This window comes from Paralichthys olivaceus, chromosome 11 (genome assembly GCF_024713975.1).
Source record: "Paralichthys olivaceus isolate ysfri-2021 chromosome 11, ASM2471397v2, whole genome shotgun sequence".
Classification (NCBI taxonomy): domain Eukaryota; kingdom Metazoa; phylum Chordata; class Actinopteri; order Pleuronectiformes; family Paralichthyidae; genus Paralichthys; species Paralichthys olivaceus.
The window spans coordinates 2,439,547-2,467,424 of NC_091103.1; the positions used below are offsets into that span (position 1 = coordinate 2,439,547).

General features: G+C 44.2%; 1 protein-coding gene across 3 annotated transcripts in view; it reads right to left on the reverse strand.

Moving 5' to 3' along the window:
* Positions 1–27,878, reverse strand: part of bcas3 (BCAS3 microtubule associated cell migration factor) — a 258,376-nt gene that overhangs the window by 49,855 nt on the left and 180,643 nt on the right. The window contains exon 24 of one of the 3 annotated variants that reach the window (XM_069533989.1): positions 7,842–8,008. The exons of the other annotated variants lie outside the window; for them this stretch is intronic. Within the exon in view, the coding sequence (XP_069390090.1) occupies positions 7,857–8,008 (152 nt within the window). The 3' untranslated portion in view covers positions 7,842–7,856. Of the gene's footprint in view, positions 1–7,841; positions 8,009–27,878 lie in introns of those variants that run through there. 3 annotated transcript variants of the gene reach the window in all.

Genomic DNA, 27,878 nt, shown 5'->3' on the forward strand with positions numbered 1-27,878 from the left:
ATTGAGCCCCGGAGACAAAGTAGTAGTCCTGTCAAACAGTGCTCCCTGGTCAGCTGTTGTCTTATTATAATTTAATCAAACCTAAATTATAAAAACACATTTTTACAAATTCAGGACGATGTGAATTGCGATGACTGAGGAAACACAACTATATTTCTGCACTAGAAAGTTTCTCCAGATAAATCGGGGCCTGAGATTTGATGTACTCATCATGTGACTTGATGTTGAGCTTTCATTATATGTCTAATAATTATATAACCGCTAACAAGCCGACACATCTGCTTTACGAGACCCAGATGCCCATTTTGTCCAGATGTTCATCCGTCCCAGAATCACTGACCACTGATGAGCAAACGCACACGGAGCAGCTACTTTGTGAGAAGTGACCGAAGAGACGAGAAACTGGTTCATCTGTTTACAGCACAGAAAAACAAATGATTGCCTCAGAAGATGCATAGCATCACGCTGATTTAATTACAGAGTAAAAAAGGAATGTCATCTGACACGGCAATAATAAACTTGTGCTCTACTGTTGACGTCTATAGAATGTCTTTGGCTGAGGGACGGACAAATTCTGTCACAGTGAAAGCTGTGATATAGAGGGACAGTAACAGGGTGACGATTGCACCAAACAGGGAGTTTGTATGAAGACATTTTTACGGATTATAAATGTGAGCAAATACCAACATTAGCCTGTTTGTGTGACACCGACCTGGGCATTTATAACGTTCTGCTTCTGGCTTGTGTAACTGTTAGCGGATAACCTCAGTACCATCCAGCAATAATCTGCTGAATGTTGAGAATCCCCTGCGATGACATGAGCCATGAACTGGCAGCAACACACCCTGACAGCAAACACAGCGGCCTCCGTAACCCTTACCAAAGCACCCCCACCCCGTGCTCCTGATGGATTAGCCCGTGTCTATAGGGTCAGTTCACCTCCGCTGGCCTTTGGGGTGGACTGTGATAGGATTGGGCCTATCTCAGCCAGGGGAGAGATAATGAATGAGGGTGTATTATTTGTGTGTGAGAGTGTGTGTGTGTGTGTGTGTGTGTACGTGCTGACAGTGCCAGGGGAACATGTGTTATGAATCTATCAGGCTGGACCATCATCGGGTGGACAGGGGTCCTGTTCCAAGCTCTGTGGACTGCTAGGATGACTGGCATGTGTGGCAGCTACCTGACCCCCGCCCCACACACACACACACACTCTCAAACACACACACCTCCCTCCCTCCCTGCTGACACACACTCACACACACACACACAAGCATCCCCAGCGCTCGACACTTTAGACTGATTGGGCTAGCAACTGCAACAGCTGGCTGGGGATTAAGGCATAGCCAGATTCAGTGTGTATGTATTTTTGTGTGTGTTGGCGTGTGTGTGTGTGTGTGTGTGTGTGTGTGTGTGTTGCTGTGAGGGGACTGGCTGGTCCCTCTGGCACCTGTCGCCTAAACCCAATCCCTGCCCTCCTAAGCTGGGTGGATGAACAGAGCCCGCTCCTCCTGTGGGACCCTGTACGCCTGCCTTAGAGCAGAGGTGGGCTGAGCTGATGAGTTCAGCGGGGTAGTAGGGGCACGCTGGGGGCAACTAGGGGGTTGGAATGAGAGCGCGCAGTGGTGGGAGTTTTTTTGGGACGTGACAGTGGTTTCTGGAGGTCGGGGGTAATCGGATGCTGTAATATGCTCCTCACCAAAACACAACAACACGCTGGAAACACTGAAACAAAGCCAGAGAGAGACAAATTACAACCACAATGTAAATGTTACACAAGCGACACCTCCTCACTGCCGGCGTCCTCTGGGGAGAGCAGGGAGCGGGCCAAACAGTTTGTGTGGATCAGTGTGCTATTAATGGTACTTATGACACATGAGGGTGAAAAGGGTCCGACAATTTAACACGCTCCTCTGCAAAACACCATGAAAGCATACACTGAATTATTGGCAAGGGAAAACACACACACACATACACGCACACACACACACACACACATACCCATCAGCAGCTTACTCTGGTGAGAGAGGGCAGTACTCAGCTCTCAGCACTCTGCCTTCAACTCGTGTGATGACTCTATTTCCTACACACACACACACACACACACACACACACACACACACACACACACACACACACACACACACATCTTCATCTGCTCTTGACAGAGCTACACTGCACGCTCACACCACGACAATGTTTTTACTTTATACAATATTCAAATTAAAAAAAGAAGATTTACGACCATGACACAAACATATTTTAAGCAATAAAATCATTTTGCTATATTAAATATAATTAACGTGGAAACGGGGGACTGCCTTAGTTTCCTGTTTAACAACATTCCGTTTACAAAACACTTTGCATTACATCACAGTGGAAGAGAAGCAGCGCTGACGTGCTTTCTGTTCTTGGTGATGTCACTGCACTCTGAAAACAAACTGTGACATCACTGATTAGGGTGTGGCCGAAAGTAAGACAGGCCCCCTGTGATCTATAAAATTGGTTTTAATTCATCTCCAGCTCTTTTATTTACAGTTGCACGTCGACCACGAGTGAACAGATCACAGAGTTCTTTCAAGTGTCACAAGTGATGTTACATTAGAGGGAAACGGCTCATTATGTGATCATGTCCTCAAGATTTATTAGCTTTCTGGGGTATTGTAGCTGGTGTAACGACTCCACATGCTGTCAGTGGTATGTGTCGTGATATATAAAGCCATGACAAGCTTATTACAGGGTGTGTGCCCCTGGTTGATGTGTTTAGCGTCTCTGTATCTCATGTGAAAGGCAGCAGTTATAAAATATCACTTCTGACAGTTTTTATAGTTATGACTGCTTCATGTCGGCTACTGCGGAATTATGCATTGTCATAAGTGAGTCCTCCTCAAACAGTTCTACGACTTTCTGTCACTTTTTAATTGTTGGACGTTGTGTGCAGAGCTCATTATGGTGTGTGGTGTCTACGGTGCGGAGTGAAGTTAGAAAACCTTGTGGTCATCCTACCTGGTTTATCTGCAATTAAGATTTCACAGACAGTGTTTTTCATGAAATAAAACTGAATTTGCTTCATTGCTTTTTACACGAGTTTGAATCGTTACTTAACTGGTGTTATTTTTTCCATTTCAACACAATCTTCAGACCCAAGTTCACAACTTTTCAAGATAAAAGCTCGATGTAAAGCACCGCAGGTATAAAAGAATGTCGTGCTCTTACTTTGAAGACAAATCGCTAAAGAGAATCAGAACCCCAACAGCCGCCAATATCTGTGCCAGTCCGATACGCTAAAATAAATATTATAAGATTATCATAATGATGTCCAGTGTGAACACATCACATGCTCCAAACACAGTTACTGTGACTTCAGAGCTGTGAATGTAAAAGCTTTCATGAGCCGCACGTACAATGAGTCCCTGCTGAGTGACAAAGTTTCCCGACATTAAATTTTATCAAATTTTTTTGCGGATTATCATGGATTACAAAACAATGTTACGTGGAATCTATTTTTAGTGAGGTGCAGTTTGTGCTTTTGTGTTTTACATGTTCAGCCCTGTGAGGTTTAGTCATGTTTGGCCGTTTGGTGAAGCGTGCGGCTGTTCAACTATTGGCTGGTTTAATCCACAGTGTAAGAAAATGTGTGTGTGTGTGTGTGTGTGTGTGTGTGTGTGTGTGTCGGGTCTTTTCTGGCCCTGGGCAGCTCAGTGTGATGGAAAGCAGATCCAGGCTCTGCTTCTTCTCACCCAGCGCTCACAACATCCTCAAACCAGAAACACATACACGAGCAGGTAAGCAGGAAAACACAATGCAACACACACACACACACACACACACACAGTCGTGCAACATGGACTGACACACTATGTTCCGTCACACACAGGATCAGGCAACAGTCCTTTTTGCACACACACACACGCACATTAGTGTCTCCATGTCTGTCAGGCTCTCTGACCAGGTTTAGATTGTGTTACACCACAGAGGAGGAGAACTCATTTTTAACACAATGTCTGGCTGCGGCGTCCAGAGGAATAGTCATTAAGTGAAAAAGGATAACTCAGGAAAGATAAAACATTCCCACGTCTGACACGCACACACAGGAATTTCATAAGATCGGCAGGAGTGCTGGGCGAAGCTGTAAAAGAAAACAGGGGCTTTTTCAAAGCAAGGTTGCTCTGAACACACTGGTACAATAATATCAGAGCATGGCTATAAATGTCACAAGTTCAATTTTCACTCTGGGAAAAAGAACATGGGGGCAGACGGGGGAGGGGAATCTCTGTAAAAAAAAAAAAGTTAAAGTAGGGGCCATGAATCAACACTTAGCCTTTGGTCAAAACTTTATTCTGGTGTAATCTCTTACAAGCGGAAAAACTGGGAGTTAAGAAGAAAAGAGTGTCAGGATGAAAAAATATTTTTATCTGATGGTTGATATTTCCATCGTTTCATATCGAGGACTTAATGCTGATTAATGAGAAATACATTTTTCTACTTTATTGTTATTCATTTGGTGAAAATTATGTGACAACTAAGTGGAAACAGAAACAATAGATCATGTAGGTTTTAAATGATTGTTGCTCGCTGGCAGCCACAGTGTAGTTCGGACTCAAAGTCCACTTCCTCCAATTTGTTGTGTTGTCAAGGAAAATCGAGTTGAAATAGAAAAGTTTATATTGACGTTAGAAAGTTCATGTGTACTTACAGTGGAGACTGATGACACATCCACTGTACAGAGATAACAAGGCCGCGGAGGTTTGTGAAATAGTTGTGTTTATTGAATCCTTGTTATCAGTGGAACCGTCTGTTTGCAACTGAAAGCATTTGAACAGGAAGTGAGATGGAAGCAGGTGAAAAGAAAAAACACAGTTGTCTGCTCATGTCTAAGGCATCAGAGCAATCGGACTGTCTCTTGAAATACAGAAGACGGAGCTGACATTTAATCCGAAAGGGTGAAAGTACTTCTTGTTTTTTCCTCGCCAACCCGTGGCACCTCCGCATCAGCCGACCCGACGGCTTTATTCCATTTCAACAGCAACAGCAGCCTGAGAGAATGTGATGAATTTGCCTTATCAGTACTTCAAAGTCCAAAATTTTCCACCATTTGGGGAAGAGTGCGAAAGAAAAGCAGCCAGGCTCTCTGGCCAAGTGTTTCTGTGATTCCTCCATTTGATATGAACACACGTCTGACTCATTCCACCGGCCCGGAGAGTTCTCCACTTAAAGGAAATGATTTACTCGCCCAAATCCTCCCTCTTGTTTGATCCCAGGGGGAGCTGGAGCAGAAGTGGGGGTGATGCTAGGTTACCAATGTGTGTTTTTTGCCATCCTTCCACTCCCTTCCCTTCTTTTCTCGCTCGTCTGCTTAGGTCGGCCATTTTGTAATTTACGGCTGTCATAGGGCCCGCCGTCGGCTAGGAACAGTATGGGATTATATAAAATGCATCTCTGACGGCGTGTTTCAAGAGGAAGATCAAACAAAGCTAAGTGATTTCTTTTTCTGAGGGCAATAACTTTTAGTGGAGCTGCTTTTCACGGCCTTTGAGGGGATGACTTTTAAAGACCTGGACCTGAAGTATTCATTGCACTTCTATAGGATTTCAAAGAAGAAACGGCCCAGTAGCTTCGTGAGGTAGAGCCACAGTCTTCTGAAGTGCACCAAACATACCAGACTCCATACTTGTTAGATAGAAAAACCGAGCGGGGATTTTCACCTCATCTGTCACAAAACCTCGACTCCTCCGCATACGTACACGTACACGCAGAAATACAATTTCTAGATCTGCACTTTGCCAAATCAACACAGAGGAGAAGTTGGCAAGCGTCCAGTTAGAAAAAGAGAGACAGGGAGAGAAGGTGGATTACTCACAGAGCTGATCTCTCTTCACTCAGAGGAAACAAAATATGATTGTACAGCCATGTTAGAAGCTCAGTCAGGCTGGACCGTAGATTAAATAGAATAAAACCAGTGTTTGTTTCTGTTTAAATGTAAAAATTATAATATATTAAAACATTGCTGTAGGTGACACGCTTTCACTGATGTATAGAAATAAATCATATTAATTTAGTGTGTTGGCATGTTAATATTGAGAACACCCAAATCAGAATGACAGTGTTGTAATTAATGAAAGTGAAAATTTTATAAAATCCTGGATGGTGCTGACGTGAGAGGCCTGTCTGTCTGAACGACTAAGCTGGTTTCAGTCTGGATCAAACACGGCTACCTGCTGCTGAAACTAGATAAGAGTTGGAAAAGTCATTTGGACTTCTTGTCTGACGATAAGTAAACGCTTTGATCATCTGGAATCCTGGCGCTGGTGTGGCACAGAGACGACACAGTGACTCAGAGAGTTTGTTGCCTTCATGAGTTGGCTAATGGCAAACACAGCAACACACACGCACACGCGCACACACACACACACACACACACACACACACACACACACACACACACACACACACACACACACACATTACAGCATAACAAGGTTGATGAGAAACTCCAGTAGCAGTTTGCCTGTACTTGTGTCAGCACTGAACAAACAGAGGCCAGTTGTTGACGCGCCAGATATATGAGTGTTATTCTTCCTCTGTGCATGTGTGTGTGTGTGTGTGTGTGTGTATTCCTGCTGGGACTCCCCTTGGCTACACCAAGCCTCCCACACCTCCACTTCCTCTTAAGTCGATTCCTCTCTCTCTCTCTCCCTCTCTCTCTCTCTCCCTCTCTCTGGAAGGATTGATGGGCAGCCTGACTTCCCTTCATCCTCCCTGACATTCTCACGGAAGAGAGGGAGAAGAGGAGGAATGAAGAAAGAAGTCGAGCACGCTGGCCATCATTCATTCCTCTTCACCTTGGGAGTGAGAAAAAAAGCCAGGAGTACTGGCAGTGACAAATAGAGCAGTAAAGCCGTATGGGCCGACAGAACACGCAACCTCGCTCACGCTGTGAGAAGTTAGGCAGAAGTGACATCATCATCTGTACAGGGATTTACCTGCTTTGATGACCCACTGCAAAGATTTGTTTGACCAAATCCTTTTACAAGCAACAATTAAACATCTTAGATTTAGAATAATTTAATACAACCAGTAGGTGATTGAGTAAAAAAAAGTAATATGCAGCACGGTGAGTCCCTTGTGCTCACATCTCCTTTATATTCCACTTGAAATATTGTAAATTAAAAAAAAGGAATTTAATATTTACTGACCGTAATTTTATTTTTGACAGCTAAAGAGACAGGACTGTCCCCAACTGTCGTGAGTCCGAAATCACTCACTCATCACTAAATATAGCAAATACTCTGTATACTGTCATATAAATTCAAATATGAGCAGAACAGAGCCTCACAGCACAACCGGCAGGAAACAAGTTTATTTCTAAAGATTTTTTCTTTTAATGTTAAAGAATTAATACTACGGGTAAAATAAAGATTTAAAATGCATTATGGGATTGTCCACCGGACGACATCATTGTTGTTGTACGTCATAATACCGGGCGAGAGAAAAATGGGGCAAGTAGTGTCCATGAGCGTTATTTTCTTTTCCTGATGAGCTCACAACACAGTCTCTATATAGGACTCACTGTAAAGTGAAGCCGGGAATAGTGAGTGAGTGATTTCAGACACAGCCACGTTTTTAATGGCTTGAGACTTTATTTACACTAATGCAGCAAGAGGTCACCATTAAAGACGCAATTAAAGGTTGACCTCACGACCCCTCCATAAAGCTCACTGTCAAAGAGTTTCCTTTGGAGAATGTTAGCGGATTATCCTGAATAACCAGGACACTGTTTCTGGGAAACAACAGGTAGAGAGAGTGTGGTTGTGTTGGGGCAGCAGAATTTTTCTGTCCGCCTGCAAATGAAATGAAGACTAAGTGATGACGATGTTCTGAGGGGTGAGTATCTGTGTTTTGTGATTTAAGGTGAACCATCCCTGTGATGCGACTTTACGTTTTTTAAGGTGAAGCAGCGTTTTAAGACAAGGGTGACACACTGAGACACACAGTGAGGACGAGCACTCACCTGTGAGCATCCATCGGACGACACCAGAGGGACAACATGGAAGAGACGGAGGGAGAACACAACGGTTAGAGCACAGTTTGAAAAACAAAAGCACACACACTTACACACTAACACAGTGTATGACACAAATCATAGGCTAATTTGTCCGGCACTCCAGGTGGTGACAGTTTCACTCTGCAGGGAGCCAGGCCAGCGACTGTGTGTGCTTGTGTGTGTGTGTGTGTGTGTGTGTGTGTCAAGTGTCAAAGACCTCTTTAGCACCTCATCACCTTTGACCCCACAGGGGCTTTCACGCTGTGAATTACATTATCATTACCTCGTCCGAACACACACACACACACACCAGGGTAGAGTCTGCAAGTCTACAAGTGGAGCAGTTTCACTCTACATGTTGTAATGTCACTTCAAATACAGACCACTGCATAAATCACTGAATTTAACCATCACACTCAACAGTTTCCATTGGATTAGCAGATTATTAATGACACTATTAAATACAGCATAACTGAATCCAACCCAGTACAAACGCCCTGTGATGTATTTTCTGAAGATACAGGGTTTTGTCACATTGCACACTGCAGAGATTTTAAAAGTGAACACAACCCCACACACGCTCCGCTGTGTAAATATGAACATGTAATCACAAAGTGTAGCTGCAGTCGAAGAACAGAATAAAAGTCCAACACAACATCAAACAGAACACGAGCTGCTCTGTTCTTCGGGGTGTGCTGACAGTATCTGTATTTTATGGTAATGTTAATGTAGGGTAAGAGGTTATCATTAGTTCACATCGGTGGGTCGCTTCTATTTGATTATCAAGTATTAATTATCAGGTTCTTAAACAATCCCAGACTACCCCAGCTCCGACAGTGCACTCGTTAAGCCCCGTTCCTGTGATTTTACGTGTTTCAGAGGTGTCAGTTATGGGCTACGAGCTACAACCGTGCCAGTGTGCAAAGAAAGGAACATGTCTTCCACTGGGTGAGAGTTTCCTTCCAGAGCAGCCAGACCACCTAGCACTGGGAGCCTGGTGACAAGAGCTTTGATTATTATGCCTGCAGTCCCTGCCAGGGCTAAATTTAAGTGTTCCCATAAAGTCCAGAAGAAATAAGACTTGGGAATGGCCTGGCCTGTGTCTGTGTGAGAGAGGGGAGAACTCTGAGTGTGTGTGTGTGTTTAGGGTCTCTTCTGGTCAACCTCGTTACATCGTCCTAGGGATAATAATAGGATGTGCTACAACTAACTGAGACTGAAGCCGGACTTCCCACGTCTCCCACTCGCTGGTGGCACTTGTGTTATTCTCTAAACACCCGCCGGACCCATACCCCCTCCTTACACAACGCAGCCCTCATGCTCACATCTCTTGCTCCATCTCTCCCGTTCAGCGCCTCCCTCGAGCATAAAGAAAACTAAGAAAGAGCAAGACACTTCGGGCAACCCCACATCTCCCAAGGAAATGTGGATTCCTTGTTTATCTTTGATTAAAAATAACTTTGGGAAGAAGCCGATCAATACTTTCCCTGCTGCAAGAGAAACAAGGGAAAAAAGGAGGCAGAGGAGGAGGAGGAGGAGGAGGAGGAGAAGCAAAGCGGAAGGGAAGGAAAAAAGCGTGAGAAATTTGACGACATTAAGAAATGTGTGTCTGTGTGTGTGACAGTTCGCTCTGAGCCATTCCCATGGCCTCATACAGTAGCTCTGACGCTGCTCCTGACTGCACTGATGTTTTAACACTGACAGAGCGGCCGACATACACACATAACAGGACAGTAAAGGCCCTAGAGGAGACGCTGGGAGCCATGCATGCTATATAAAGGCCTTCAGAGAACGGGAGCACAGCGAGGTCACTCCTGCCCGTGCTTTCCTTGGCTCCAACCTCTTCTTTCAAAGGATCTGCTTGTGGTTTCTGTCAGAGATGCACGTCCATTTTTCACCCCATTAACAACTATCATTACCAGCCCAACTAGAGGCTATAATTGGGCCAGCCATGGAAAAGAGTTGTCAAAACACAATTAAATTCCAAAGTATGGTGAGAGAGAACAGAGAGAAAGCGTTGGATGGCCATAACATCATATTGCCGGCTTTCCTTGCCCAAAAATAGGAAAGAAAAACATGAAAACCATTATTTGACATTGGAAGGTTGTGGAAAGGGATTATATAGCCGGGTGATCTGAGCTGCCCGAACGATAGGGCTACTGAAAACATAACAAATAATCACTCTCAGTGTCAGCTATGAAGAATGGGCACATTAAAAGCAATATCCGAGAATAAGAGACAAGATCTTGTGAGAGCCTTGATTTAGGAAACAGTTGAAAAAACAGTCATGCCTGCAAAGTGGCTTCAGAGACTAATGACTGTATCAGAACAAGGATGTCTATAATGACTGAACTGCTCATTCTGCGTGCTAGGAGCTAGCATGAGCTGTTTCTAAAAGGCTCCATCAAGATTTTCATGCAGCCTTAGCACTTTAGCCTATTAGCATCAGCTGCTGAAGGGAAGTATTGGCATATAATAAACTAGTGTGCAATAATAATATTGCTTTTAGATTTAGATTTTTGTATTATTGATAATTATGTAAAACAATAATCATCAACTAAAATATTATCCTGACTACAGGTTTTAATCAGGATATGATGGAAGCCCGACCATCATATCAACTAAATAGTCCCGTGATAACAGATAATGTGATAAATGAGAGGTGATCGGTCGTGCGGACAACTTTATAATGCATGAACAAATCTCATGTCTTATATTAAAATACTATTTCTTATTATCCACTGTCTGGAATCTTAATCTAAGTAAATCATACGGCTGCAATACAATGAAAATTCAGACTTCTCAGCAAATGCAGCACTAATTACAACACTTAGTCAAACAAGAGTCTTCTTCCACTTATGTGATAAATCATTCCCCGGTCTATAACTGGAATCTCACATGCTCGAGCTGCAAGCCTGAGCCAGTACGTGAAGTTAGGTTATGATGATATTGTTTTATAGGGTGTAACAACCCACTAGGGCCTGGATGAAAGAATCACTTTATTTATGTTTGCAGTTAACTTACGTGTTATGTTCGACGTATTCCACAGTACGTTCTGTGATGGGATGTGTTGTAATTTTCAGGTCCCTAATCCCTTAACCTGCTTCACTGATTGTTTTGGAGAGTCGCTGTCAGCAGCTCTTCACTATTAATCAAAGCTGGAGGCAAGGGCACTAAAATACACTGTAGCTGCAGTTGAGAACATTGAGAAATGTGTGTGATGTGGCTTCAGCCCTTAATCAAAACACAACATGTCTTGCGGCTGCGTTCAGCTTGCAGTGCGGGCTACTGTCGGTGAAGGAATAGGTGCATCTCCCTCCTCCTGCTCAGGGTTTCTCCTGTCATGAATACTGAAAATCTTAAAGCTCTGGAAAGATGCTTGTTATTTTAGACAAACCTGACATTAACACTGACGTTCCTCTATGAAATATAAATGCTGCACAAATATGTCAGCGTGACATAAAGATGGACTGTGCTCAGAGATTTTCTTTTTTTATATGGTAGAAAATGTTGACTGTACTCTAGAGCCTAGCGCAGTGTCTACTAACCTATTCAGTGCAGGGATAGCGTCTCGTAGGTCGCACAGTTACAAACGTGTGTGTGTCGGCTGATATAAAGCAGAGGAGGCTGGGTAGTGGAAGGGAGTAGCAGGCCTCTCTACCTCTGTAATCTGGCCTGATTTATAGAAGCTAGCCCTGCTCTCCCCTTCCACCTCCACACTGACACACTGGGCCTCCTCTACTGGAGACAGCCTGGCGTCCTCAAACAGACACGCACGCACACACACACACTTAACACAGAAACAGCTCTACACACACGGAGACATGAATAAACCCAGCCTGAATCGTCTCAGCTGCACAGTAGTGCATGTAACCAAACCACATGGGCCCATTGCTTAACCAAATGAACACCAGATCCAGAGACAAAAGGTTTTTAAAAGTCTGTGCACTGTCAGAGCGGAGCAGAAGAGCTACACCGAGAATCAAACTTCACTGAAGTGACTTAACACTTTATTATTCCCTTGTGAAACCTGAGTTGTTTTATCAGCAAAAACTAACGACAGAAGAATCCAGAACAACTGAGAGTAGTCGTAGCCACACCTACTGCACATTAGGCAGACAAATCAGGGATATTGATGATATGGATGATTTAGTAAAACCTTGTAAGTTAAACGAGAAAGAGTAGTTAACCGAAACAAGGTTTGGTGATTGTTGTGGTTTCAATAAAAAAAAGTTACTCGCAGGTCTTGGATGAGACGTGTGCCGGTCTTCCATCATCCACCTCGACCTTCACACTCAATGTCTCCATACATGAAGAGCGCTCTACTTCCTGCATTTGACATCGACATTTATAAATCGGAAATCACTCCATGTGGCACTGTCCAACATGAATCCAGTCCCTTCAGCTCCTGAGCCGTGCATGAACACTGAGTGTGAAAATAACCGTTAGTGTCTTTATGGACCTACACAGTGAGGGGTGTTATGGGTAACTGAATTTCACTGTCTGAGGTTCACAAAGTACACATTTCCTAAATGTCATGAATCTTTCACATCAAACCAGTGGAGTAATGTATTTTACCTCCTGTTGGGAGGTGCACTTAAAGCAGAATACTGGAACAGAACGTAACGTTCAACGCACCAGTATAAAATGGAAAGACCACATGAATGCCCCTAAAATGTCATTTAACAATAGAGTAGTCTTTTAAGTAGTGTTCTCTGGCATATATTTATTTGGTTTTGTAATTAGGTAGTCAGTCACCAGTATTTCCAGTATTTAGAGAGCCTTGATTGGTGGAAAAGCGTAATTTAAACTGTTTATACCGAGCTGTCAGAACCAAAGGCCAAAACCTCCACAGGATAGAAAACAAATTGACACAACGCAATAAAGGATAAAAGTTAGACACGTCGGAGACACAGTATTCACATGCATTAGGCTGGCAGAGTAAAAAAACCTTCATATGTGTGTGGTTCTACATGTGTGTATACTATGAATCACACCCTACGGACAGATGTTTACAGTGAGGCTGGGTTATCTGTCTCCATTACACCACCATGTCTCAGCCTCCCAGGGCCATTATCTCCTCAGACCTGCCTAAACACAAACACCCAGAGACAGGAAGCCCCACATGCTACAGGCAAGACCCTTCACACGAGGCCAAGGCGTGAGCACATAATGGGCCTTCCAGAGGTCTGGGGGCTCTTGAGGCAATTCAACACCCAAACAGAGAAGACCCACAAAAAGCACCATTTCCCTCTCCCGCTGTGTTTCTTTGATCCGTGCTAACATCAACACATGTTCCCATTCTGATGTTCATCATAACTCTGACTCACTCACTTAGAACTAATATTGACAGTGTTTGTGGCTAATGTTTTAAAGAGGAGACACAGCCTGACCTGGGGTCAGTTCAACATCCTCTTACAGTAGTCAGATGTTGTGATGAAGCGCTGAGATTTAGTTCCTAATCAGTTTTGGGAACTCTGTTGATACTGTGAGATTTCTTGCGATTTGAGGGTGATCCTAATGGAATTTAGGCAAAAAGTGCGTTAATTCCAACATTCATTCTAAATATCTATCGCTTAACAGGCATATTGAGTTCAACCACGAACGTAAATAATGTTGCTTTCCCCTCGTCTGACATTATTTATTCAGGACGGGGGCGGATGTTGGTAATGAAGCACGTCATGCTGCTCTTGTTTTTGACATTTCAAAATTTCCTGGTGCTTCACATTCTTCACGCCTCGAGCAGATAACACATAACCCAATGTGTGTGATTTGCAAATCTTGGCTGCAGAAGAGATGAATGTGGAAGATTAATTCAGGATTCAATGAATATTCAAGATTGTTTCTTTGTGCATAAAGTTCTGGTTATTTCTACTATGGTTCTATATCCGGTCCATCCTGGCAGATAACGGTATATTCTCCCAACTTACCAAGCTGACGTAGTATTCTCTATTTTGACTGAGGGGCTGTAACATACTTGATCCTGCGATTAGTACATAGTACATAGAGTTTTGAGTTTTAAATGCTTGTCTGTACTGAAGATATATCACCAGCGATTGACAATGAATGCAAAAATGTGAACGTCTTCAATTTTACAATGCTGAACACTGATTGCGTTAATAATACTAACTCATACCGACAATAACAAACAGCAACATTCATCCAAAACCTAAAAGGGGAAATCTTTTGGCGCAGAAATGTCCAAATATATATGAACTATCACCTTTAAATATCATCCACAGACAGTTTCAATTCAAAGATATTAATATCATTCTTTTTAAAGTCATTGTTTGAACTCCCACCTGTGTGGTAGCTGTGTGGGTGTGTAAACATTATGGTTACCCCCAGGCCAGGTACTGTCTGGTCTGGTATATGAGGTGATACCACCAGTCTCCCACTGCCTTTTAATTACAAGTGAAGGTGGGGGGAGCCATTTTAATGAAAATGGGCCACATCATAAAACCAGATTTGACCAGGTTCATCCACAGTTCAGGCTCAAGGACAGTAAACACACAGATAATGTGGACCGTACCATTCACAAGTGCAACACACTAGATAAGATTAGATTGCACGGAACTGCTGTGATCCCAGTGGGGAATGTGGGAAGGGTGGCATCAAATAATAATAAAACAAAACGCACTAAAGAAATAAATTATACGTGTTCAGTAGAATTTCTCGTGAGTAAACCAAGAGAAGCCAAAGGTTGTATCCTGATTCTCAAACTTTGAACCTTATCTGAAGTTTTTCTCACAGCTCTTATCAGTCCTGTTTAATTCACAGCTACATGCTTCAGTTTGGGAATTTGCCCAGTGCAACCATCATCTGTTCAATTGACCACTGAGCAGATCTTAAGAGCCTTGCTAAGGGGCACATCGAAACATTCCCTGCCACCATATCCTGTGCGACAAACTGCAGACCCTCTGGTCTCAAGCTCACGGTATCTGTCGTATCTACCAATGCATTACAAGTGACAGCTTGGTGGAATCTTTCATGGGAAACTTCAAAAGTATGAGATAAGGGATCATTTCAATAAAACATGAGGGGGCAAATGTTTCCGTACAGGACACGAGTGCGCACTGAACGGTTTGATTCGCATGGAAGTGATGTTAAACATATCCTATGGCTTTCACAGTCACCAGATCTCAACCCGACTGTGTACAGACCACACCCCACCACCAGCAAACACCAAATTAGGGAATGTATCGTGGAAGAATGCTGTATCTCCTTCCACTACACTTCACAAATCTATGACAAGGAACTATCGTGGCCTACTGACCCTTCTGAGATGCTTTGTGGTGTTTTTTTTTCTATGGTGAGTGAAAAGAGCCGTGCCACACAGCAGCGCATAGACGTATGCAGAGTACTCTAATGTTTCTCAAGAGGATCGTGGTGGATGGAGGGAAGAAGGATGGAGAGCCATGGGTGACAGCTGGAGTTCAGCCACCGACTTATTTTAACATCCATCGATCCCCACCCCTCTCCTCTGATGGGGCTCTGATGGAGGGAGAAAAAGAAGGGAACCTAATTGGTGGGAAGTTACCCAGAAGCCCCTGAACTGGAGCAGGATGAGAGCTATAGTGTGTGTGTGTGTGTGTGTGTGTGTGTGTGTGCAGAGGGGGTCGGGGTGAAGGCAGCATCCTGGCAGGACATTAGGGACTCGGTTCCCAGCAGCACTCGCTACTCTCCTGCTCCGGCTCCATAAGTCTCTCCCTGCTGGGTCAATGCTGCCTTCCTCCGGGGGATTCCCACTTTTTCCCAAGGCTATGCCCAGCTAGCTCTCACTCTCTCTCCTTGCCAAATGACCCAGAGTTCGGCCACTTGCTTCCCTTATCTGTCCTTTCCCAGGGCTGTGGTACTCTGTCCACGTCCCCTGTCTCTGTCTGTCACCCTCTCTGTCATCTGATGTACAGTAGTCACTGCATCTGAAGGATCGGCTTAATGATGGCCTGTCTCGCTGAAATTAGCAACAGCACATGCTGCTGCGTACGAGACACTGTGTGCATGTTCGGCTAAGCAAGTAAGCACACCAATGAAGGAGATCTGAGTATAATTCAATTCAAATTACGACAGCACTGGTCTCACAATGTGTGCTACTGTATATGTGGAGGTCTTTTTCACAGCGGTTTCCTCACGTGTCACAGTATGAATCACAAATTATAAAATGAATAAAGGCTGAACTCCATTCAGCTGCTTCAGTTTAAAGGTCCCGGTGTTTTCTGTCGGAGGGTCTTGTCTCGGGATGCTTTCAGTGACCAAACATGGTCGGTGTTTTCAGTAACACCTGCGCTTGTTCTGTTGTCACATGAAAAAATGTCCCCTGTGAACAAGCCCAGTATAAACAATAGCTGTGTCTCAATTCAGGGGTTGCATCCTTTGGAGGTTGCATCACAGCCACGCAGCTTTGTTGTCCTTCAAATGTGTCCCCAAGAAACAAAGGTTCCAATGGATGGATCCCTGTCTGGCCGACCTATCAGCACTACAGTGACAAACCATTTTCCCAAAGAGTTAATGGAGCACTTCAACTCAACCAAACAGCTTTCGATACACAGAACAAAAAAACCCACGGGGAATTTATTAAACTAGGTGAACCCCAAATTGCCCCCGACAGCATATAAGTGATGTGTGATTGGGAAAGAGCTGCACATAGAAGGAGTGTGTGAATATGTGTGAATGGGTTAATGGCAAAACTGTAATGTAAAGTGCTTTGAGTGGTCATCAAGACCAGAAAAACACCAGTCAGACCTCACAGTACAGCAGAGAAAATACTGTTGGACTTTTCAAAAATGATCAACTGTACTGGAACAAATCCAAAATGGCAGCCTTGTCTTAATACACATTAAAAGCTCAGGGTGAAGGTTTGATTTTTTTAAAATCTTTAATTTACTGACCTCTTATTTCCCAAACTTGGTTTTGTTGTGCAAACTAAACACCCCTCACCTCACCCTCCCCTTCCAAACATGAAAAAGAAACTGTGGTAGACTTTAATTGTCGTAAAAACTCAAAAGATGTTTAGTTTGTCCGGTCTTGACTAATGTAAAAAAACATGTCGGCCTCCGTAGAGAGGGTCCCCTCGATGTAGATATAAAGTATTTGAATATAAAGTAGTTAAATATAAAGGTTCTTTTAGATGAAATGAACTGGTGAAAACATCATGAGGATTATTCTACATTAAAGTTCTGACAATAGTTCCCTTTCACCTAAATCTTCACACTGGACCTTACCTACATGATAGTTTCCCTCAGTGTGACCTGGACCCTGCTCGTCACACCATCTGTACCAGTGTATCACTTCACAAAAAAGCCCCAACAGCAGCATCATGGCTGCAGAATGAAGGGATGACAGGAAAAAAAAAAAGAGGGCAGCAGTGGTGGTGGTGGTGGTGGGGCTTTCTGACAGTGGCACAGTGCTAAGATGGTTAAGTTCCCATGCTAGCTCCTGTTTACCCTGGGCTATTTCTGCACAATAACACATACACACGGGCTGCCCTATCATACCCCCTCCTTGTAATTTCTCATCCCTCCCCTCCCACCTCCCCCTTCTACTCCTCCTCTCTCTCATCCCCCTTTTCTTTCCCCTCTGGAGTGCGGGAGGGTTATGTGAACGGCCAGGGAGGAGGGCTGAGAAAAAGACGAGTGGAGTGTGAAAGAGGGGAGAGATGTTGTGGGGTCATCACTGAGTCATCATATTCCCTGGTAAGGCTAGCTGTGTGTGTGTGTGTGTGTGTGTGTGTGTGTGTGATATTTTCCTTAAACTGTATGTCTGAGTGGGTGTTAAAGTTTGCACATTCCAGTGTCCACCATAAGTGTATTTATGTGCGTAGGCATGAGTGTGTGTATGCATGTTTTTAAGATGTGTTAATGGAACATCCGGTGTGTGTCTAACTTCCAGCCCGGCTGAGTAACACTTTTCTCTGATTATAACTCTGCTGAAAACATAATCTCTCCCTCACATGAAATCTGCAGTTTTTCTCAGCTCCTGCTTGTACCTCTCTCGAACCCTGTCATCTGTTCTCCGTGTCTGTGCTTAATCATCCCTTTGTCCTTAAAAATATAATGATACACTGCTAATTTTCTGCCTGAATTCTTCTCACTAGCAGCATTTCTTCCAATCCAAGAACAAAGTAATTATAGTAAGTCTCAGGGACATGGTTTGGACGGCTCGTGAAGCACAAGATTTTGGAGACTCGGGTTTGTGTCCTGGGTTCCACCTGTTGGTAGATTTAAATCTAACGAAACACTTGTAAATCATAGATGTAAAATATTAAATAATGCAATCGTTAGCAGCTTTAGTTGCCAAAGAGTTATTTTTATAGCAAATGATCTGAGACCATTATAACTGCATCAACTTATCAAATCCTGTGCAATTTATAAAACCAAATAATGTTCGCAATAACTGGGCTACAGTTAGGATTATCTTATCTTATCCACTCCAGCATCCTCTAGTTGCATTTAGAAAGATGGTGTTTTCTCCGAAAACAACACAGAAGTAAGAAACAATCCTGAAAACCAGGACGTCAAATGATCAAGCTCCTGTACTTTTAGAGAGAGTAGTCGACTTACTAAAATTATAGATAATAATAAATGTAAATGAAACCAGAAACATCTGGAAATCATGTTTCCACTTAGCACCGAAGGTCAAATGCACTTTAAAGATTATATCTGGAAAAAAACAAACATCAGGAAATTCTCTGTTTGAAATCAAACAATTATGAGAATATTTTGTTCCTAATAAAAGGGAAGAATTTTTTATAGTATTTAAAAATCATAGTTTGAGGTATTGTGGCGACAGGCAGCGAACAGTCTCAGTCAAAAGACGCATAACTGTTTTTATTTTGATAAAACAACCCAGGGAGCTGCAGTTTCATACAAAATCTATTCGTAAATACAAATCACCTTTGCTTTAGGAGACCGGGTTGTCTTCGTCCATCTGCGTACACTATTCAAAACATCCTTCTTTTACTGCCTTTCTTAAAACACTTTGCTCGCTATCACCCCATCACATCCCTCTCCTCTTTCTCCCTCTTCCTCAGCCTCTTGCTCCTTTCATCTATTCGCCTTCTCCTCCTCCTCTTCGAGTATCTGTGTGGCCCGGCTTTGCCTCTCAACAGTAACTCAACCCATAAACAAACTGCCGTACATGCTGTAATCACAAACCCCAAACTGCCTGACATTAAAAGGGCCACGTTTCATCCCTGGAAAAAAGAATGAGAGAGAGAGAGAGAGAGAGAAAGAGTGAGGGGGGGGAATGAACAACGAGAGCTCCAGTGTTTGAGCCTCCTCCTCTTAACAGATGCGGCATGTAGTATCAGTTTGCTAAAGTGCGACTGGGAGGAGAGATAGATAGCGATGGAAGAGAAGCATATCTTTGAGGAGTTCCACATTGCCCAGTGCTGATCAAAGTGCTCTGCAGCCTTTGTGGCTAATTGTGGGGATTATCTGTAAGTGCTTAGAAAAGACCGGCCTGGTTTTATGGGTGTTACACACTCTCATACACACACACACACACACACACAGTCTACATATGCTATTGCATCTGGCAATAGCTGGGAAAATGCTCAACTGACCTCAGATGAATAACTCAAGTTTCTGTGTATTTGTGGAGTAAGACAATGGCAGAAGATATGACTGACTGCAGAGTGAAACACTGGTTTGAAACGGGAAGCGATCCAGGAGACATGAAAAATCTGAGGCAGACATCCTGTCGTGTTGATCCGATTTCAAGGACAGTGGCGAGACTGGAAGGTTTGGAGTGCCAAACGACTTGTCAGTGTCAGTTGTAAAGCTGCCTCCCCTAAAGCCACTTCCCCCGCTGACACCGACACAGACACACACACGTTTGCGCAGACACGCACAGTCACACACACACACACACACACACAAACTCACAACTCTGGTCAGCTGAGTGGATCCTAAGTGAGGTCAGGAGGAGTTTGGAAACACGCACACAGCTCACAAAGAGACTTTCTTTCTAGGGTTTATGAGTCTTCTCTATAGTTTGCCTGACCACAAACACACACATGCTCACACATGTACATTTACACTTAGGCAGACACACAAAAAAATCGCACATAAAGCTGATATAGCGGATATGGTTTTGCGAGGGGGAGAAGGGTGTATGGTCGGCGTCAGGTCCAAGCAATTATCCAAGTGTCCAAACCTCTTTCAGGCAGCCACAGCGGAGCCAGACAGAGCTCGCACGCACACACACACACACACACACACACACACACACACACACACACACACACACACACACACACACACACACACACACACACACACACACTCTACACTGAAACTCAGGGATTTGCCCGACATAATTCCACTTCTATTCACCATGAGAGGTTTTACAAGGTTAGGTCCAAAATCTCTGAGCCACTGCTAACTACAAGCCGACTACCAGCTGGCCCTTAGCCTCCAGTCTTAAAGCTCAAGTGCTTGATTCTGGCCCAGTGAATGGCCTTTTGGGCTCGAAGCCCCGAAGACCTTTCTAATAAGACGAGCAGAGAAGACAATGGCGAGCAGCTAATCTTGTCTTTATGCAGCCTTTCTCTGTCAGTGGGGGGCACTTGTAGAGGCGGTGCTCAGGTAACGCAGTGTGTCAAAGGTTAAGCTGGGAGATTCAGACTCGCACACACAAGTTAATTAAAGTTTGTCTAAGGGGGTAAGAGTGTCTCTTGAGGAGGCTGCCGGTGTCTGAAGGCTCGCCTGACACAGGAATGCCATTGACTTCAAAGTTGGCTGGCTGCCGCCAAGTTGTTTCCAGAAAGCGCTCACAGGCACAAGACTGGAGCAGATATCTGAACAATTAATGAACAGTGTTCTGCTCGTCTGCGTGGAGAGCAGGCACAGGTGTTTCTGTTGCACTGGTCAGTTTTCTGTTATACTTTCACTTTTCCTTTCTGTGATAGCGACCTGACTCTGCTTGGGTTTTGCACTGTTGACTGATCAAATCAAAACATTTGAATACCTTTTCCTGGACTGTGAGAAACTTTAAGTATTATTCGTTACCCTGTGACATTCTGTAGACCCCGTGACTTATCAGGAAAATAATCTGCAGTTAAAGTCAGTGTTATCTGCATCCCTACTCTGTACTGAAGAAGCATCAATATCGTTGTCGGCTTGTTGTGGAGGAGCTCCGCGGAGCAGGAGGATGATGATGATTTACAACCTGAAGTAAAAGTGAAAGTAGGGATGTCCCGAGTCACCTCAAAGGACAGATGCTGGGGCCAACCCAGGCATGCACAGATTTTGGCTTTAAAACCAGATGTTTTCAGAGTCACGCATATTTCCTGTCAGTTTAATTGACATTTTGCTTAGAGAGTGCCGTCCACTATAACTTTAGAATTCTGTTCATGCTGTGGTTGCAGAGGATGTCTAACTTTTGTCTGAGAGTTCTTGCATCAACAGAGCCACAGTCTTTGAATGTTATAAAATATACTGTAAGACGGCAGAAAAGAAACTGTAAGTGCAGCGCGTACAGGACTCATTCAGCAACACTCCTCAAGTGGAAACGTCTTCTTAAAACCTTCTTACGCAGTTTTTTTACAAAGATCTGACATTGACCAATGTTTTCTTATCCGGACTTTGTTCTAATATCAGAACAGAATCTACGCAAACTGAAAAACACTCCACGTCCAGGTCTGTGGGTTCAGTGCTTCCCTGTGTGCTTACCGCGCACTGAGCGGGACCCGAACCCCGATCTGAACCTGGCCCAGCATGTCGGGTCCTGATGGGTCCGTCAGACTCAGGTCGAGTATCCACAGATACAGCTCAGCTGAGGGTTCACCTGCAGTGCTGAGTCTCCAATGATGTGCTGCTCCAGCTCAGATAACTCTTCCCCCCCCCCCCCCCGTCTCTCTTCTGTGTTTGACAATATTTTAAAATATATTTTTTATTTCGATTAATGAGACTTTCTCCCGATCCAGCTTTCACTGAACGTGTAACTGCATTCCATGTATCGTTTTTCTGTGGTATTTGCTGACACTACAAACTTTAACAACTTTTTTTTTTACAGTTTGAGTTCTTTGCGGAGCATCTTTAGATTTCCGTCCAATCATTCCTGGCTTTTTAAATGTTCTCTTCAGTTATGTGATTTCTGTGTGTGCACACGGCATTAAAGGGCATTTAACCATGTCCATCACATCACACACTCTCAACTTACGAAGACATGGCATTCATCAACATAAGAACACAGATGTAAATGATTCTGCAGTTTGAGAATGTGTCATGAATCTGGAGTTTTCTTCGCAAACTTGAAAACAAATTTAAGAAAATGTCATTCCTGACAGCAGAGTCGTTTTGTTTCGGTGAACAGCGAGGCTGGATCACATGAAAAGGAATGGTGAAAAAAAAATCCGAACAAAAGAGTGAATGAAGAAACAGACAGCAGATGTGTAGAAGAGGAAGAGAATAACCTCGGGAGGAATATAAAAAGAGAGTAGTCTGGAGAAAGGGATGAAGAGGAAGGAAGGAGGAAGAGGAGGAGAGAAGATGAGCAGACAGTATCCTTTATGTATTGGCTGAGTGTCTCCCAGGGCTTTTGTAATGCTTTATACAGACCCATATTCCAAGGTCGCCGTACGGCTGCCTGTCCAGCTGTTTTCATATTCAGGTTCGGCCTCGTTTCTCTCTCTACCGTGCGATTTGTTTTTATCTGTGACTGTCGGGCAGATTATCACCAGAGGCAACAGATTAACTACAAAAAAAAAAAAAGACAACAAAAAAGACAAAATAAATGAGGCGCTGCCAGCGGTTTAATCCTGATTAGTATGGGGGAGGTGGGCATGAATTCACGCAAATGTACAACCCTTCATACATCTCTCAGTTATCATCTGCAAACTGAAAGCAGACAAATACTCCTCACACACAGGCTCTGCGATTATAATGTGTTGGACACATTGGAATCACAGAGCCTGGGAGTGATTCAGCTCACCTTCACCCTGGAGGCCAGCCTGCAGCACTAACAGCAGTGTTAATGAGGAGTGGTGTTAGCTTAGCAGGAGGTGCTAACAGGAGGACACAGGAGAGTTGACTGGCTGCACTCGAGCAGCCTCCTGCCGCAGTCGAGCCTGCCGTTTGATCCCAACATGCAACTCTTGCTTATACAACCTGTTGCACCTGAGATACAGTATCTGTCTCATTCCCCATGATCCAACACCGGGCTGTGGACTGGAACTCAGGTTCGGCTAAAAGGAACCGAACCTGTAGCACAACGGGTGTGTACATATTGATTGTTCTGTGATCAGGTTGTGATCCATGTTCTCCCTCAGTGATTGCATGGACCTCGATCCCACCACTGACCTCAGTGATCGAAACGGGAGACGAAGACACGTCGGACAAAAGGAAAAGAAAAAGGACATGTTTGTGCGGCCCATCGCCTGTGGGAGATAAACACCTATAGATGTGCCTTTGCTGTCAGAATGTCATGTGTATGTGTCATAGAACACACAGACATGGCCCCGCTCTGACCCCCCTCCTACCATCTGCTTTGGCTGGGCTACGCCAGCCGCTCAGCTTGCCTGCCTCCACGGTTACTGACCCATTCCACATGCCAAAAAATAAGACAGATGCCCCTGATACCCCAACTCCAGTCTGACCGACAACCCCCCCCCCCCCCTCCCCCTCCTCCAGCTCCCCACAGCATTTCAGCGCCTCACCCGGTCGTCCAGACCAGACACCCTGACCGCCTCAATCTTTCTTCCTCCCCCTGCCTCTGCTAAGCTAGCGGCTAGCCTCAGTCTGTGTGAGGAGACATATGCTATGTGATGACAGCGGAGATAACGCTGTGTGTCGCACGCAGGTGGAGTTTACAGATTGCGGACATGTAAGCATGTGCGCAAAACACACACGAGCTACATGGAGGAGAGGGAGGCAGACACACTGGAATCATGGAAACACTCGAGCTGCGTACATATAAGTACATGTCAGGGATGAGGAACAGAAAAAGAGACCTTCAAACAGATTGAGACATACACACATGCCCGCTAGTGCAGCCACAGACACTGAAGCGCACACACACGCACACACGCACACACACACACACACACACACACACACACACACACGCACACACACACTCTCACACAGACAGGAGGCCGTGGTCCATCCTCTGACCGTTGGGTGACCTGACAGCCCAGCAGCTGCTAGTTGTTTGATGTTTCACTCTGAGGATCACATTTCATTTTTAGACTCTTCAGCCAATAGGAGAGAACCAGAGGGACAGAGGGAGGCTCTTCTTCTCTCCTCACCCCTCCGCCATAGCGCCACCAACCAGACGTGATCGAGACCGAACATTAACTGCACTGTAACTATACTTGTGCAAAGTTTCTCTGACAAACTGAGCAGTGACTGAGAGGCCAGCTCGCTCTGTCACAATGCATTCACACATTGAAAAAGTCAACTGACAATGGCACATTACACAGAAGTGTGTGTGTGTGTGTGTGTGTGTGTGTGTGTGTAAGCGTGTGCAACAGATGGAGACAGGCTGGACATTAGACCCTCTGGCCTGATGACATGTAAGTCATCACATGACAGCAAATCTGAACACTGCCTTCAGACACACACACACACACACACACACACACGCACAGAGGCTTGTCAAATCCTCACATTCAAGCATACATGAGTGGACGTTTTCTTTTAAGTACTGAAACACATGTCAAACATCTCAACTTAACAAGACCAAGAATCTTTTTTTTCTCAATCATTTGATGTCATGTGTCATTATTTCTCAGAATGTCTCTGAAGAAAGAAAAAGACAAACCAATAGTTCAGTCTAACATAAAGAGCGTAAAATAAAATCAAAGCGTCTCTGTTCTAATGTGTGGAGTTTACTGAGATATAAGTTACAGATAGAAGAACAGCTTTCACAGTTTCTGATAAGGATTCCAACATGGTTACACCTGTTATTCCAGTCTGACAGAGCAAACCGTTAGAAATGCTAAATGTAGCTCCTGAAAAACACGGCTAATGTAAAAGAAGAGAGCTGCCGTTCACTCGTGTCCTTATCTTTCCCTGCGCTGTAATGAGTGGACGCGGCCTCTTAGTGTGTGGCCACTCGAGAGTGAGAAGACGAGGAGACTGCCACAGGCTAAAGGGCAGCTTTAGTCAGTTCACTCAGAATGAACACACACACACACACACACACACACACACACACACACACACAATGTGAAGAGGGGCTCAAATAAGCATCTTTACCAGGAATTCAAGAATAAGGAGGCTCCGGCGCCATGCGTGGCTGCTCACCCTCGACTGAAAACACACACACACACACACACACACACACACGTAGAGGCAAAGTGCTTGAGAAGCACAGAAAACTTAGAAAATGTACACACCTTCGTATACACATTCCACAATCACATAACAACAACTTATCGTGACCCTTTTTTTTGCTGCTGACTGGTTGTGCACAGTGCATTCCATCCTTCCTGTTAAAAGTGAGATAATCGCTCTTTGTTTGACGAGAAGGAGCTAACCAGTGGGCCTGACATGTAAGCCTATTACCTCCTTTAGCCTTCAGCCAACACCACATACAGTACAGCTTTCTACACTGCTCACCAAAGGTGTTGTGTCACACTGTGTCTGGAAGGAGGGGAGAGTTTTGGTATAAGCAAGCTCTGTGTACTAAGTCCACGTCTGGTTTAAAAGTGAAGGGAGTATGGGGGGGGGGGGGGGGGGGGGCAACCAACCAGACCTTCCGGTATATCTAATATTCTCTGAGTAGGGCTGGACATCACTTTACCTATTTCCATACAAGTGCAAGTACAATATCTGTGTTTTGTACTGAAAATAAATCATGCTTTAGTTGTATTTTTGCATATTTTTTGTATTGAAGCTGGTTTATAAGAAGAAATTAAATTAGCACTGAAGGTGTGAGACCAAGACCTGACCACTACCACTGCATTTTATCTGCCAGCAGTGTGACCCCCAGAGGATGTCCCAAGAATGTGGTGCGGACTTTCCTCGGAGGTCGCTTTACCGCAAACGAACAACGCGGCAGGAACACAATGTGAAAACAAATTCTCTACCATTATTTAGTTCTTTGTAATTTTTGATTCTGCGGGCTGCACATTCCTGTCATATTCCTTTGGACAATCTTTCAGGTCATTTTGAAGACTTCAGTATGTCTAAGACAGACAGGGTGAAGCCATCGTGTCTGTGAGTTAACTAGACGGAAACATTTTCCACTCCTTCCAGGTTTTGTTGAAATCGTGGATTAAAATCTGTTGCATTTAATTCAAAAGCTTTTTGAAGACTTTTCTTGACGACTTCAGAAAATATTAATGATGAATGATTATGTGTCAGTACAAGCATGTAAAAGAGGCAATAAAGCACACACACACACACACACACACACACATACACACACACACACACACCCACACACACACACACACACACACACACACACATTGCCTTGATAGTCTGTGACCTGTTCCTTCGGCCTGGCTTAGCCTTCTCAACACCCCCATAAACATGACAAGGCCTTAGGATCAAAGCTGTCTAGGCCCCCTTATATACAAGGAAACACACACACGCGCACACACACACACACACACTCACACAGACACGCACACAGACACGCACACACACTTGATTCAAAGAAGGTTCTGTGTCTTTAGCCGTCATCAGTCTGATTAGAGCTGCTGGTCCAGGAGTGTTTCCACATCACACATCCTTCTTGGCAGAACTTTGCTAAGAGGCACTAAAGGCCGCAAGCTTGCCACTAAGCGAGAACACTGAAGATTAGCGTCTTTGTCCCAATTCTGTGAATCGACAGCTGCGGTGCTACTACTAAAAGCGCAGCGAAAAGAATCGTCTCATTTTCAGAGTGCTGTATCAGACTGAAGGTCCCCCTGGGCTAGTCAGATGAAAAATGGGACGTTTTCATAATTCGGCAGAAGAGACAGAGAAGCGGATTTCTTCACCGGGTCAGCAGAGACACAAGTAACTGCGATGAGAAGTGTAGATTTGGCTGCTGTGGCTCAGGAGTTAGAGCGGGTCGTCCACTAACTAGAAGGTAAACTGTTCAACCCCCGTGTCCTCCTCTGTTAGGAACATAAAAGCCCATTTTGAATCGCATGGCATGACAAGTTTAAAATTACATGTCATTACTGGTACATGTCGTACTGGTTACTACATGCTACTTTCAATTATTCATCTTTTTGCTGAGCATGGCTTTGGCCATTAAAACATTTAGTAGAGATGTTTTCACATATTATTGTTAGCTCTACTGATATAATGTACAACAAACTAATAGAAGTAAAAGAAAAACACCCAGATGTTAATGGTACTGACTACGTACGCAGAGCCAGTTGTGGTAATGTGCATATTTGGCCCTGAAGCAGCAGGTAAGTCATAATGGATAAGACATGCTACCTGATTGCAGCTCCTCCTGTGAAAGCCATTAGCCTATACTGCAGCGTTCAGCGACAAGTCATCCTCAACTTTGCGTGCAAACCTGTGTGTGTTTGTTTGAGTGTGCACCAGAGTGCTTTTACAGTCCCTACAAACCAGTGAACCAGCTGAGCTGTGTGACTGTGTTTGCCAGAAGAACACGAACGTGACCAACACCTGACCTTCGACTTCTGAACTCTTTCTTCACTTTGAGGAGACAGACTTTTTTTGCACATGCTAACAAAAAAAAAAAAATCAGACGAGAAGACGATAACTGAGTTGTGCTGGACACAAATTAAATTTGAGTATAAATAGATATGTTGGGATACTACTGTATTTCAACAGGTCTCAGATCTGGGTGTGTAACACCCCCGTCCATTCTGAGCAGGCTTACTGAACTGAACCTCATTATTCTCTGGTCTATTCATGTTTGA